At 43.4% G+C, this 12369-nt stretch overlaps 1 protein-coding gene across 1 annotated transcript in view; it reads right to left on the bottom strand.

The window, feature by feature from the left end:
* Positions 1-12369, bottom strand: part of VMP1 (vacuole membrane protein 1) — a 63274-nt gene that overhangs the window by 20369 nt on the left and 30536 nt on the right. The window contains exon 7 of the mRNA XM_066563366.1: positions 11536-11667. Coding sequence (XP_066419463.1) covers positions 11536-11667 — 132 coding nt within the window. The remainder of the gene's footprint in view (positions 1-11535; positions 11668-12369) is intronic.

The raw sequence follows: 12369 nt of genomic DNA, 5'->3' as shown, positions 1-12369 counted from the left end.
ATTTATTTATTTATAAGATTTTCCTTAAGGAAAACACCACCTCTCCAATTGCCCAGGCAAACACACAGTAAATAATCTTCAGATTCTTTACAAATTCATTGAAACACCCAAAGGTGCTAAAGCAGATTCTGTCCTTGGGAAAGGTGTCCTGGAATTGTTCTTTTTAGAAGAACAATTTCTATTTTAGAAAAATACTCTTTTATTTTATTTATTTATTTATAAGATTTTCCTTAAGGAAAACATCACCTCTCCAATTGCCCAGGCAAACCCACAGTGAATAATCTTCAGATTCTTTACAAATTCATTGAAACACCCAAAGCAGATTTTGCTTTTGGGCAATTGGAATTTGCCCCTGGAATTGTTCCCTGCTCAGGCATTTCTGGAGCAGAGCTCACTGGGGCCATTTTCAGCCCCTATTTTCTCCCCCATTTCCCAAAGCAATATTTTCACTTTTATCAGCCAATAAATATTTTTTTTCCTCGCAGTTCCATAAATCTGATGGCAAAGTATCTTGAAAATAAAACCTTCCAGGACAATTATTGAAATGGCTCCATGATTTATTTGCATGGAAGTTGTTTCTATTCTGATTTTAATTTATTCCCCCATTATCTTTTACTGTGTTGCTAATGCACTGTTGTATTCATTTGCACAAGCTGGGATTGGAAATAAACTCTCTAGAAAATGACCTAGAAACTAATGGTTGCAGCACAGCTGCTTTAATAAAATATATTATTATAATTAGATATAAATTGACTGTATTAACTTAGGGGAAAGCACCATTTTTAACCAAATTTCTTAAAAAGAACCAGCTTCCCTCACCCACATTTCTCAACTACAAAATTCAAGGCTGCCTTGAAATTAATATTTTCCCTCCAGCTAAAAACATATAAAACATTAAAAAGCTAATAATGAAGGTCTTTAAAAGAAGTTTAACAAGTTTGTCTCAAAAAAACCCCAAACCAAAACCAATGTTGGAGCAAATTTTCTCACCTTGTTAATTCCTAACTTTATTTTTTTAAGTTATTACTCAGCTTGTTTCTTTCCTAAGTTTTGGTTTTACATTGTCTGTCACAAAGTACTTCATGGAAAGCAAATTTTAAATTCTAAAACTTTCACTCAAGAACTTGTCATTGATCTTCCTTTTTTCCAAATTTTCTAAAAAAACCAAAAGACAATTAAAGATTTTTTTTGTACCTATTTTCTGTCATCTAATGTAATCAGTGCTGTGGATAATTTGCAGGGTAATAAACCAACAAAACTATGAATCCCAGCCTCAACATTTACTCTGTGAAAACAAGTTCAGAACTATTTCTCTTTGGTTCCTTCCTTAAATTTTGTTTGACAAATCTTTGCGACATCTGCAACAATCAAAAAGCCTTCAAAGTTTCATTTCCCTGAGAATACAATCCCCAGTTTTACAAATTTTACCTCTTTCACAACAGAATTTTTTTTTTTTCTTTTCTAAAGCCTGCATGGGGAACAATCTTTTCTCTATTTTTTTTTTTTTTTAGCATTTGAAATAAAATAACTTTCATCAATTAGTGCTTTCAAAAATAGTATTTATATATATATATATATATATATGAAAAGAGACAAAAGTTGAGCTACTTACAGGCAAACCATTTTCCCCCCAAATTAAAGTTTCTAGCCTGGACTGGGCTCCCAGCTAATTGTGATTCATTCTTTAGAACATTTCAGGATGCCTGAGCTCACTGTGGCCCTTTCCAGGATGATTTATTTTTGGGGCTTTGGAAATGGATTTCCTGTGAGTGCCACAGAGCAGGCAGAGGAAGGTTCAGTGATTGAAGATGACTTCATTGGGGTCATCAGCACGTCCCAAAAGCAGGGAAAGGTCAGGGATGGTTCCCCAGCCCCGGCTGGCAGAGCTGTCCTGCATCTGCTCAGCCTCAGCAAAAGAAAATTTTTCAGCATTTCATTCACCCCACTGCCCCCACAGGACAAAAACCCCTCCCAAATTCCCAAACCTAAAGGCATGGTCAGGAGAATTTGCGTGTTCTGCCTCAGTGTAAATATGGAACTCTTATCCCTGCAAAATCCTTCCTGAGGGAGAGGATGGACAACCTTGTCCAAGTTACAAAGTTTTGCCCCATCCTTCTGTTTGATTTGGTTTCCATTTAAAATTTAACCTCTCACTGTGAAGTTGGTGAGCTCCTCAGTGTGAGGGAAGAACAAGCACCTCACCAGGTGAATAATAGTTAGATTTAACTAACTAATAGTTAGATTTAACTAACAAGATTGAGGAAAAATTGTTTTAATAAATCAAATTCTTTTAATAAATCAAATTGTTTTAATAAATAAAACCTCACCAGGTTTAGCTAACAAGCTTGAGGAAAAAAACAATTTTAATAAATATTTTTTTCCTCTTTTCCCTCTCTAACAGAACAGCCACAATTAATTGTTCCCACTGCAATTGTGGAGCATCTTTTTTCTTCCTCTGCAAGGGCAGATCTGGTTGATTGATCCACAGGAGTAGCTGGAGGTGTCCAAGGAGCTCTGAATAATCAGAGTTGCACTGAATCCCCCAGAAAAAACCTGTGACACTTCCCCAGCCCTGCTCTCTGAAGCCTGCACAGATGATGCAATGTGAGAGTTCATTTTCAAACAGCTGCAATCAGATTTTAGGAGCACTGAGAAACCAACAGCTCCCACCACATCCCAGCTCAATTCTCTGAGAAAAACCATCCAGATCCACATGCCAGGGATTTGAGGCCTGGCCAAACTTCTCTCCTTTTCTTTCCTGCTGTAAATACCTCAAGCACTTTAGAATAAATTGATGAAGTTGGCAGATGTAACACAAAGATGGAGATTGGATTTAGTGCAATTCCATCCCAAGCTCGTGGTGCACATTCCCTGCTCAGGAGGTCTCATCCGTGCCATGGACATTCCTCACCTGGGAGGTGCTGGCCTGGAGGAGTTAAAAGATTTTTCTAGAAGGCCTGGAAGGGGATACACAGGATTTGTGACTCTGACAGAAAACAGGAACACGAGTGAAAAACCATGAAAAGGCACAAAGAGAGATCTGAGTGTGTCACACCTCAGTGGTTCTCCAGGAGAACTCTGGAGCAGCTGCAGAGAGGGAAATTCCTCCTCCTGCAGGTTCCCCAGGCCAAATGTGTCCCTTTTGTGTGGACAAGCCCTCAAGATCTGAGCATTATTTCTATTATTTTGAGCATTATTTCTATTCTTGTTATAATAAAAAAGTTTAATTATCCAGATAACCATCTAAAGTAGAGAACATTTTTTCCCCCCAAAGATTGAAGGCTGGGTATGAAGTTACCACTTGGATCACCAAAATTAGAGAGTCCTTAACATTTAAAGAGCTGCCTACAAAGACAGTGCCCCTCTTTATGTAAAAATCCCAGTTATGTTAAAAATGAGCTGCACAGTATTTTGTTTCTTCTGGCTTTCTGTTCCAACACAATGGAATCAAACACAGCTTATGGGAGAATGACCATTTGTGGTGAAGGAATGGATTGCAGGATTTCAGACTGGGAGGAATTATTAACTCCTTGCAATAAAGCATTGACTGCAGGGGAGCCACAGAGGTACCCAAGGCTGGGAGGTCACAATGGTTCAGCACTCACTGCTCAACCCCCCCCAGAATATCAAAAATATGAATAAATTACAAACAGGAATATTGTGATAGCAGCTCAGGGATCTTTGTTCCAGCTTTCTCCAAAATGTTTCCAGGTAAATGCAAAGGGGCAATAAAAAGGGGAAATTTCCATTTGATGCCTGGAGAGCAGGGGAGGTGTGAGGGGAAAGGTTTAAACTTCCTCATCACCCAAAAATCTGGGAAAGAAAAGGTCCTGTCTGGGAAATCAGACCCCCAAAAGAGGGAGCTGGAAAAAATAATTTTCAAGGATTACTGAAAGCACTGGTGGGATGGTGGCAGAACAAAGCCAGGACTAAGTCTGATGAAAGAAAGGGATTTACACACAACAGGCACAGGGCAGATATTCCAGATTCTAAGGGAGTTTCACTTCATGAGAAATCTGGGTTTTCTGAGGCATTCAATTCTGGAAAAGGAGTTGGGTAATCATGGAAAAGTTGCAAGAGAAAAGGACGTAGATGCTGAGCATGATAACAGCTTGAAAAAGTACAAGATGAAGGCAACCAAGCAGCAATAAAACAGCCTTGGCTTCTCCAAAGAAATGGGGAAAGAAGAGAGCAGCACCCACAAAGCCTCATGAAACAGATTGTGCTGGTGATCTGAGGGCTTGAAACTGGTTCAATATTCAATATTCAGTTCAACATTCAGAATATTTGCAGGCAAGGATCAACATACAGTAGATATTCCAGACAAATCCCAAGTCAACAAGAAATTCTGTTTACAGGTGGATTCTTCCTTTGTGAGGATGAGAATGCAGGACAGATGGTGAGGGATTTATTTCCACATCTGTTTGTCCTCAGATTCTTCAGGCTGGCTGCACGTTAAGGTTAAGGGGAGATGCTGCAATCCAGAGGTAATCAGGAGGATGCTCATCTTTGGGACTTGGGAAACTCAGACATGAGTAACTACAATTAGTTCTTGGGTCAGAAAACCTTAAGTTTTTCTATAGAAAATACAATTAAACCTATTGTCCCCTTATCAGATTTTAAAAGTGCTGTTAGATGGTAGAAAAGACAGACAGAAGAAGCCACAGAGCACAAAAGAAGCTGAATTTTTTGCAAGCCCTGTGGGAGCAGAGACAACAGGGTGAAGTGTCCATTCCAACAGCAGGCTTGGCTTTCCTGGGCATTTCATTTCAGCCTGTCTTGGAGTAAAAGTGTGAAACTTCCAAATGATGAGTCCATTTTATGGTAAATAAGATCTCCCCATTAACAGGAGCAGGAATGAAGTCAAGCAGCTCTGGACCGGTCCATTAGTTCCACCAGGAACTTCCAGGTATTTTCTTCATTCCATGAATCATCTGAACCAGGGCAGGAACTTTTTATTTCCCTCCTTTCTCCCTCCCCCTCCTTGAGGGAAGAGCCAGCACAAATGGGTTTTTACAACAAACTCCATCTCAGGAGCTTCCATGTCAGGATTTCAGCCTGTTGCAATGCACACCCAAGTTCAGAAGGGAAATACCAAAAGGAACACAGATTATAGGGCTCTGTCAGCTCTGTAACTCCAATTCAAAGCCAGCTTTTTCCACAGCTAGAACCGAAACCCTCAAACTTCTACATAGAAAAGCCCTTTTGCTTCACACGCTGTAAGAATAAAGAAATTTGGTAAAGAATGAGACACAATTAAAGGAAACAGCCTAGAGGAAGAGGAAGGAGCGTGTCCTTTCAGCCTTATCAGATCTGTCCTGCAGAGCTGTAGCCCCTTTAACCACATCCCCTGCCTCCTCTGCTCCTCAGAGCAGCAAGCGTCCACTCTGACACTCTGCAGCTTTCCAGCCCTGCACAGAAACTCCAAATAAACTGATTTCTTTCCTTGCTGAATAATAACCACTTTCTATTCACATGTGGCAGGGCAGGTCCTGCAGCCCATTTTCAGGGAGGGGAGCTGTCAGTGGCAATGTCAGCAGCGCTGGAGGAGATTTCCCAGGGAGCTTTTGCAGCCTCCAGCCCCGGAGGGCTCCAGGACCAGCCCAGACAATGCCCTGAGGAACCTGAGCTGGACTAGAGGGGGAAAAAAACCAAAACCAGTTGGATTAGAAACTGCCTCAGGTCCTTCTCGAGGTGAATTCTTCTGTGATTCCATGACAAGATACTACAGCCACAGGCAGGGATGAGTGGAGTAAAGGAACATCCCAGCACTGCCAAACCCCCCTGCACTGCTCCTTTATCTCAAAGCTACCCCTGCAATCAGTGATTGTGAGCACAGCTCTGCCAGTTCCAGAATATTGTTAGTTTTTAAAAAATCCATTCTAAAGAGTCAAGTCTTATTTTGATCCCGGTGGTTTAAGTTCCAGGCATTGTAAGGAAGGAATTTTTGATCACCAGTTATGAAAACTGACATTTTCAATCTCTGATAAACCTGAGAACTCAAAGCCATTAGCACTGAAAAAAAAAAAAATATTGTGTCTCCACATAGGACTCAGACATAAGTTAAGGATTAAAATAGAATGGAAGTGAGGAACTTGTGACACAGCTGACAAAGCCTTTAGCACACACACGTCTTCCCTCTCAGCCCAGATGTGCAACCTCTCCCCTGTTGTCCCTGGAAGGGACAGAGGTTCCCAGACAGCTCACACAAGTGGGCTGCATACCAGACTCTTGTACAACACAGATATTTAAACAGTGTCTGGAGCAAGGAGGAAAAACCAGCCATGTTCTTGATTATGATACCAGGATGAATTTCTATCAGTTATTGAAGGTTGTCCTTAAAAAATATTTAAAACAGCTTTTCTGACCCAGCTTTGGATCATTTTTTGGTCTTTCTCAGAATACTCAGGAGTGAAATATCAAGTATTGAGGCACAAATTTTCCCCTTAGAAACTTGTGTTGAGCATTCCCAAGACACACAGCACAGGGCATGAAAATCCAGTGACAGAATTCAACCACCGGCTTCTCCACAACTCCTGTGCCAATGCAGCCTCCAGCATTTCCAGTACACTTGGTGACATTATTTCTAATTCCTGTTGTAAAGTGAGAAATTTGCTCCTGAGAAAATCCTCCTGACCTAACACCGAGTGAAAATGTTGCAAAGTAACCCAGGTTTCGCTGCCTGGGTGATTTCTGATTTATGTAATTCCACACTGAACATTTAAATAATTTTTTAGGGAACAGACCCTTCAAAGTAGAACTCAAAAAGTCCTCTCCAGCCGGCATTAGTAATTAGTGCAATGCCCTGTGCTGTTTTTTCCTTATCTGCGAGCAGGTGTGCAGATGAATAGAACAATGTGGGCACGTTCTGCTGCCAGTGCCCAAAGAAATCCAACCAGGAGGTGCTTTACACATTCCTTACTCACAGCTCTCATTGTCTTCCCCCTGCCTGGTTTAACTCTTTGCTATCTCTTCTCTCAGGAAATGCTCAAGTTCCCTTATTTAAAGCTGCCATTGACTCATTCCAAAACTTATTTTAAACGAGGTAATTTTAGAGAGCAGTTCAAAACCGAGTTGTTACTCAGTGCACCCACTGCTTGTTCTATTGTCTGTGCAAACACACCGGCACTTTGTCACCTCTCTCCCCAGCACTCCTGGGGACTTTGGTCTCAAGTGCAGCTCGAGGTTTGATCAGTTGTGAATTTCTGTTTAATTACAACCACCATAAAAAAAAAAAAAAGGGAAGAAACCTCCCCTGGAGCTATTAACAAATCCTGGCATCAAACCTGAGGAATGCAGGGTGTGAGGAGCAGCCTCCTGGTGACCACCCACAGCCGTTCATAAATAACAATTAATAAAGAGAGGAAGCTGATGAGGAAAGGGAAGACTGAGCAAGAGAAAGGATGAGTGGAATTCGATGCTCCTTTTCAACGAGTGATTTCTGGGAAAGCAAAACAAAGAAATAAAAAAGAAGTCAAGGTTTCCCAGTTATTGTACATGACCCTTCCACTTCTATTTTTATGATAAGTGCTTTATAAAAACCTGCTTGTGGTCTGCTTGAACTTCTTTTTTCTTGTACCAAGCACCCTTAAACGCTGTTGATTAAACAAGCCAGCAGCCTTTTCAAGCAGGAACTTATCAGATAGCAGTTGTTAATTTAATCACGGCAGAGATCCGTTCTGACTTTGGCCATCTAAAACGCTGCTAATTAAGTGAGATTTCTCTCATTAGTCGTGCTTAATCATTCCCGGGGAGTGAAGTCAGTGTCGTGTCAGAACACAGCGCTGCCTTCTCCCGGGTGTGGCACGGACTTTGCTCCGCTCCAGCACCGAGAACCCCACGTGAAGCTGTGGCAAAGCGAGGCCGGGTTTCCAGAGAAGCTGCGATGATGTGTGAGCCTGTCCCCAGCGGGCTTTAACCCCTTGCTGCCCTCGGGGAGCAGCCGCGGCTCGGTGGAAGCCCAGGGCAGGCGGTTGCAGCTCGGTTGAATTCAAACCCTCTCGAGTCCACGTTGACAAATTCTTTACCAAGCCCTGTGGTTACAGGGAAGCTGGTTTCACTCTGAGTCACTCCTGTTCAAACAGTTTACTGGAAATGGAGGGGAGGGGGAATTTTCAGAGAAGTCATGTGATGGCCAGACAAACCACAACCAGTAAAGGTTCAGTGGAGGCAAAAACAGGTCCCAGCAACGACTGACAGCCAGTGTGCAGACGGCACTCAGTCATTTCCAAACCAGTCCTGCTGCTGCACCTCCACATTTCTGTGGATTTAACCCTTCTCCAAGGCTCTGTTCTTCCCCAGCTTGCAGAGTAAACAAACAGCGGTGGCTGATAGTAACACAGGCAACTAGAAAATATTTTCACATGGAAATTTGGCTGCGGGCAAGGCTGCACAGAAGCAAACCCCCGATGTGTAAATCATTAGTTCTTAAAGAAATGCTACTTAATGAAGCCAAACACTCAGAGCCATTAAGGATTAGATATTCAGAGATACCAGTACTTTCCCCTCTTAGCAAGGAGCACCGGGATACAGCAGGGCCCATGCACTGTCACCGGGTACCCTGAGGGAAGCTGGCACCAAAAGTTGCTTTTTCACTCCTCAGCTTGAAGTGTTCCAGCATGACAGAGAACCGAGAAAAATTACCAAGCAGCAACTATTAAACTGGCAAAAGAGTCCCTGCTCGTGCGTGTGGGACACAAAGCTGCACCAAGAGTCTGTGACTGTGTCATTCCCAAAGCGCTGCCCCAGCACTGAGCATTCACTTCCCCTAAATGGGGCTGCTTTGAGATACTCCCCGTGGCCAAAAGGGAGCTCTGATAAAACCTTCCTTCACTCTGGAACAGAGCTAACAGCAGCTGAGATGCTGTTTGAAACGCTGCTGGGTTCTAAACCTGCCCTAAGCACGAACAAATCCCAGCTGGGGCGTGCTGGGCTCTGCCTTGCGGCAGCTCTGGGGACAAAGAAAAGCCAGAAAAGCCACCCCCTTGTGTAGGGCACGGCCACGAGGCAGCTGAGACACTCCCTGCAGGAACCGGGACTCACTGTGAGCGCACAAAGGGACGCCGAGGAAGGAGAAGTGAGTGTTCCTTTAAAAGAAGGGGCTTTTTCTCAATGTGCTAATGGGAAGTACAGCACAGGCACATCGGCTGCAGGTTAATGAGCTCTCTCAAAAGCCAGCACAAGGAGACAGGTCACTCAGATCTGACATGCAGGACAGAAAATCCATCAATAGACTCTTTAGAGTAAATGGCATTTTACTCTGTGTAGCTCTGAATGGAGCACTAAACCTTTGCTGTTCAATCCTCTTAGGTCTCTTTTTTGGCTGTTGTTTTTGTGGCCCAGCCAGGAGCATATTCCCCCTCCCAGATCCTTCGGGCTGCATGCTGTAGCCACGGCCTATTCTCACCAGAGAAGATGCTCATCTGTTCCTCCAAATTCCCATTGTTTTTGAGAAACAGCAGCAATGAGCTCTCTGAACAACTCACACGCAGCAAAAACGTCAGAGCAGCTGGCTCTGCCTCATGGGCAAAGAGCAGCTCAGCAATTCTTCAAAATCCACCACCCATGCCCAAACCTTTCCGAAAAGCTGGGTGCAAGGAGACCTTTCTGCTGCAAAAATGCTCCTGTCACTTGACATCAAGCATTTGCAGCATCCCCAAGGCACAGGACACTTGTCACAGCCCCCCGTGTGAGGCTTCAGACTCTCAGGGTGGGAGAAAGCTGATGGAGGTAATAACAATTGTTAGTGAGCAATTTAAAAATAGACATCACCACTGCTCATGAATGCAAATTACAGGGCAAAGAGTGATAAGATGTGCTGGAGATTGGGATTTGCAGAGGTCATAGGAAAGGCAGGCCTGTCTCCCACAGACATCCAGAGAAAACATGATTGAAGCCAAAAGCAAAAAGGAAGTCACATTAGCAAATGGAAAAAACTGAACTGTCAGTTTTATGAGCACAATACAATTTAATCGGATTGTCAAAGCCTCATGTTAAAAGAGTTTATAGAAACCAAACCACAAGTGGAGTTTGAAAGATTTTTTTTTTTCCTGGCCATCCATCCACAAAACAACACACTTCAATCCCAACTCAATTGCCAAGAAAATAAAATCAAAAGTACTGGTAAATAACAGCATCATATTCCTTCATGAATTAATTCCACAAGGCCATTTGTTTACTCCAGGCAGTCAATACAGCTATAGTTTGGCCTGGCCTGACAAAATGCTCTCTAGCAAAAATTTCCTTCCCAAGAATCTCACTGTGCGTTCTGGAAACCGTCTCTGGCTGCTCCCACAACTGTACACACATATAATTTGCTGGGAGAGTTTCAGTAAACACAGATACTGAAGTCATGTATTGAACTGGTTTCCTTGTTGTTTTTTTTTACCACAACTTGATTTTTGTACAGTTAAGGGATTACTTTGCAAAGCAAAGATTGATGGGAGACAAAAGAACAAAGCAGATTCTTTTTTCCCCCTGCTGCATCTTTTAAAAAAATAGAAGAATTTACTATTTATAATAGCAGAAAAACCCTTTGGAACCTTCTAGTAGGGGGAGGCTTTTGGGAAACACAGGGTTTACTGTTAGAATTACTAGATTGCACTCAGTATTTCCAGACAAACCACTTTCATGGAAAAGCTTCATCCATTTTTTTTTTTGAAGGAGGGAAAAGAAAAGTGTATATTTATCTCCAGAAACTACCCTGGCAGAGGAGTTTAAAGACATCAGTGCAGGGTAAATAGCATCTGCTGGTTTTTAACAGCAGTCTCATGACCCGTTTCAACTTAGTGGCAGACAAAACAGGATAAGAAGGAAAAATACAGAGGGAAAAACTCGGTGGCAAACAGCATGAGGAAAAAATGTTTGATTTGGTCTAAAACACTATCAGGAACTCGTGATCAGAATGCAAACTCCTGACCTGAAGGAAAAAAATATCCACAGCAGTACCTGACTGATGTGCTGCATCAATTGCAAACTGTGCACTACTCAACCCCTGGAGAAAATAAATGACAAGAGCAACAAAAAGGGACCTGGAGCAGTTTTGCTGCTTTTCCACATCAGGAAAAATGTTTCCTCAGGCTGATGAATGGGACACACACTGGTCCCTGAGGGTGTCAGAGGCAAGGCAGGCAAATGTCATCTGAAAGGGATGAGCTGAGGCTGAAAATCATCTCTGGCCCAGGGAGGATTTCAATGCAGCAAGAACAACCAGGATTATGGAACAGCAGCTCCTCTAGCCCTGTTTTGCCAGCCCAGTGTCTCCCTACCTTTATTGTGCTGTTCTTTTAACTCTAAATAATTACAGTACCTGTAGCAAATACTTGGCTGCACTATTTTATCTGCTCCAACAAGCTGCATTCTTGTCCTGCCATCACCACAGCTATCACCCAGTGCAGGATCTTTCTCCATCCCTGGCAAGTCTGTTGTGAACTCACACCAGCTGATTCTTTGGCCCCTTCTCATTTCATTGGTTATTTAGCCCCTGTCAGTTGCTCTGTGTTTCATTAGCTCTGCTGTTTCACACACTGTCCTTACTTGTGCAGTCTCTGCGTGTTCCAGCATCTCCTCGAACTCCTGGTACTCCTCATCGTCAGGCTCAGCACCCGACAGCCGGGCTGCCCTCGCCATGAAATAGGGGGGCAGCTCTCCAATGGCTGTACCAGCACCCTGGGAAAAGAACAATCCTGATTTATTTTCCTGTTTATTCCCAAACACAAAACACGTGACACGCACAAATCCCGTGGCCATGCTCCGAGCCGACAAGAGCAGCTGTTTGGAGCAGTTTGCTTTCACCCACCAGGTCAGAATCCCCATCATTTCCAACAGAATGCTGCTCCTTTGAATCCCTATTTCCCTCTCTTTCCCTGTGGGGCTGCAGGGTCAAGCATCCAGGATCTGTGCATCCCGTGGAGCGGCGTGTGGCCGGAGCCCTGGGAGGCTGGAGCTGGTGGCTCTGCTGTCCCCCACATCCCTGCTGTGCCCCACATCCTGAGTCAGCACTGCTGTGTCTCACCCCACCACATGATGCCAGACACATTCCCCAGCATGTGACAACCCTTGATCCCCAAGGGCCTCCAGAAGAATCCGGGAGCTCCTCCCCGGTGCTGTCCTGGAGTTTGCTTGTTCAGTCATGAGACTCTGGGCAAGTGTTTGTTAGAAAACAGACTCAGGTTTTACTACAGCAAGGAAAAAAAAGGTTAAGCCAAGCCTGAGCTCAAGTTTTTCCCTGTCCTTCAGCTGGGATAGCTGGAGCCAACCCCAGATGAAAGGACGGCTGCGTTCTCACCGCAGGAAAATTGTATTTGTTTTCTCAGGACATCAAATGACTCATTTCAGTCTTGTGGGTAAAGGCAGCTTTAGCTTAAGCAA

This window comes from Molothrus aeneus, chromosome 20, assembly GCF_037042795.1.
Source record: "Molothrus aeneus isolate 106 chromosome 20, BPBGC_Maene_1.0, whole genome shotgun sequence".
NCBI classification, from domain to species: Eukaryota; Metazoa; Chordata; class Aves; order Passeriformes; family Icteridae; genus Molothrus; species Molothrus aeneus.
Note: the sequence above shows the minus strand (reverse complement) of the source record. Positions and strands in the feature narration are given on the sequence as shown.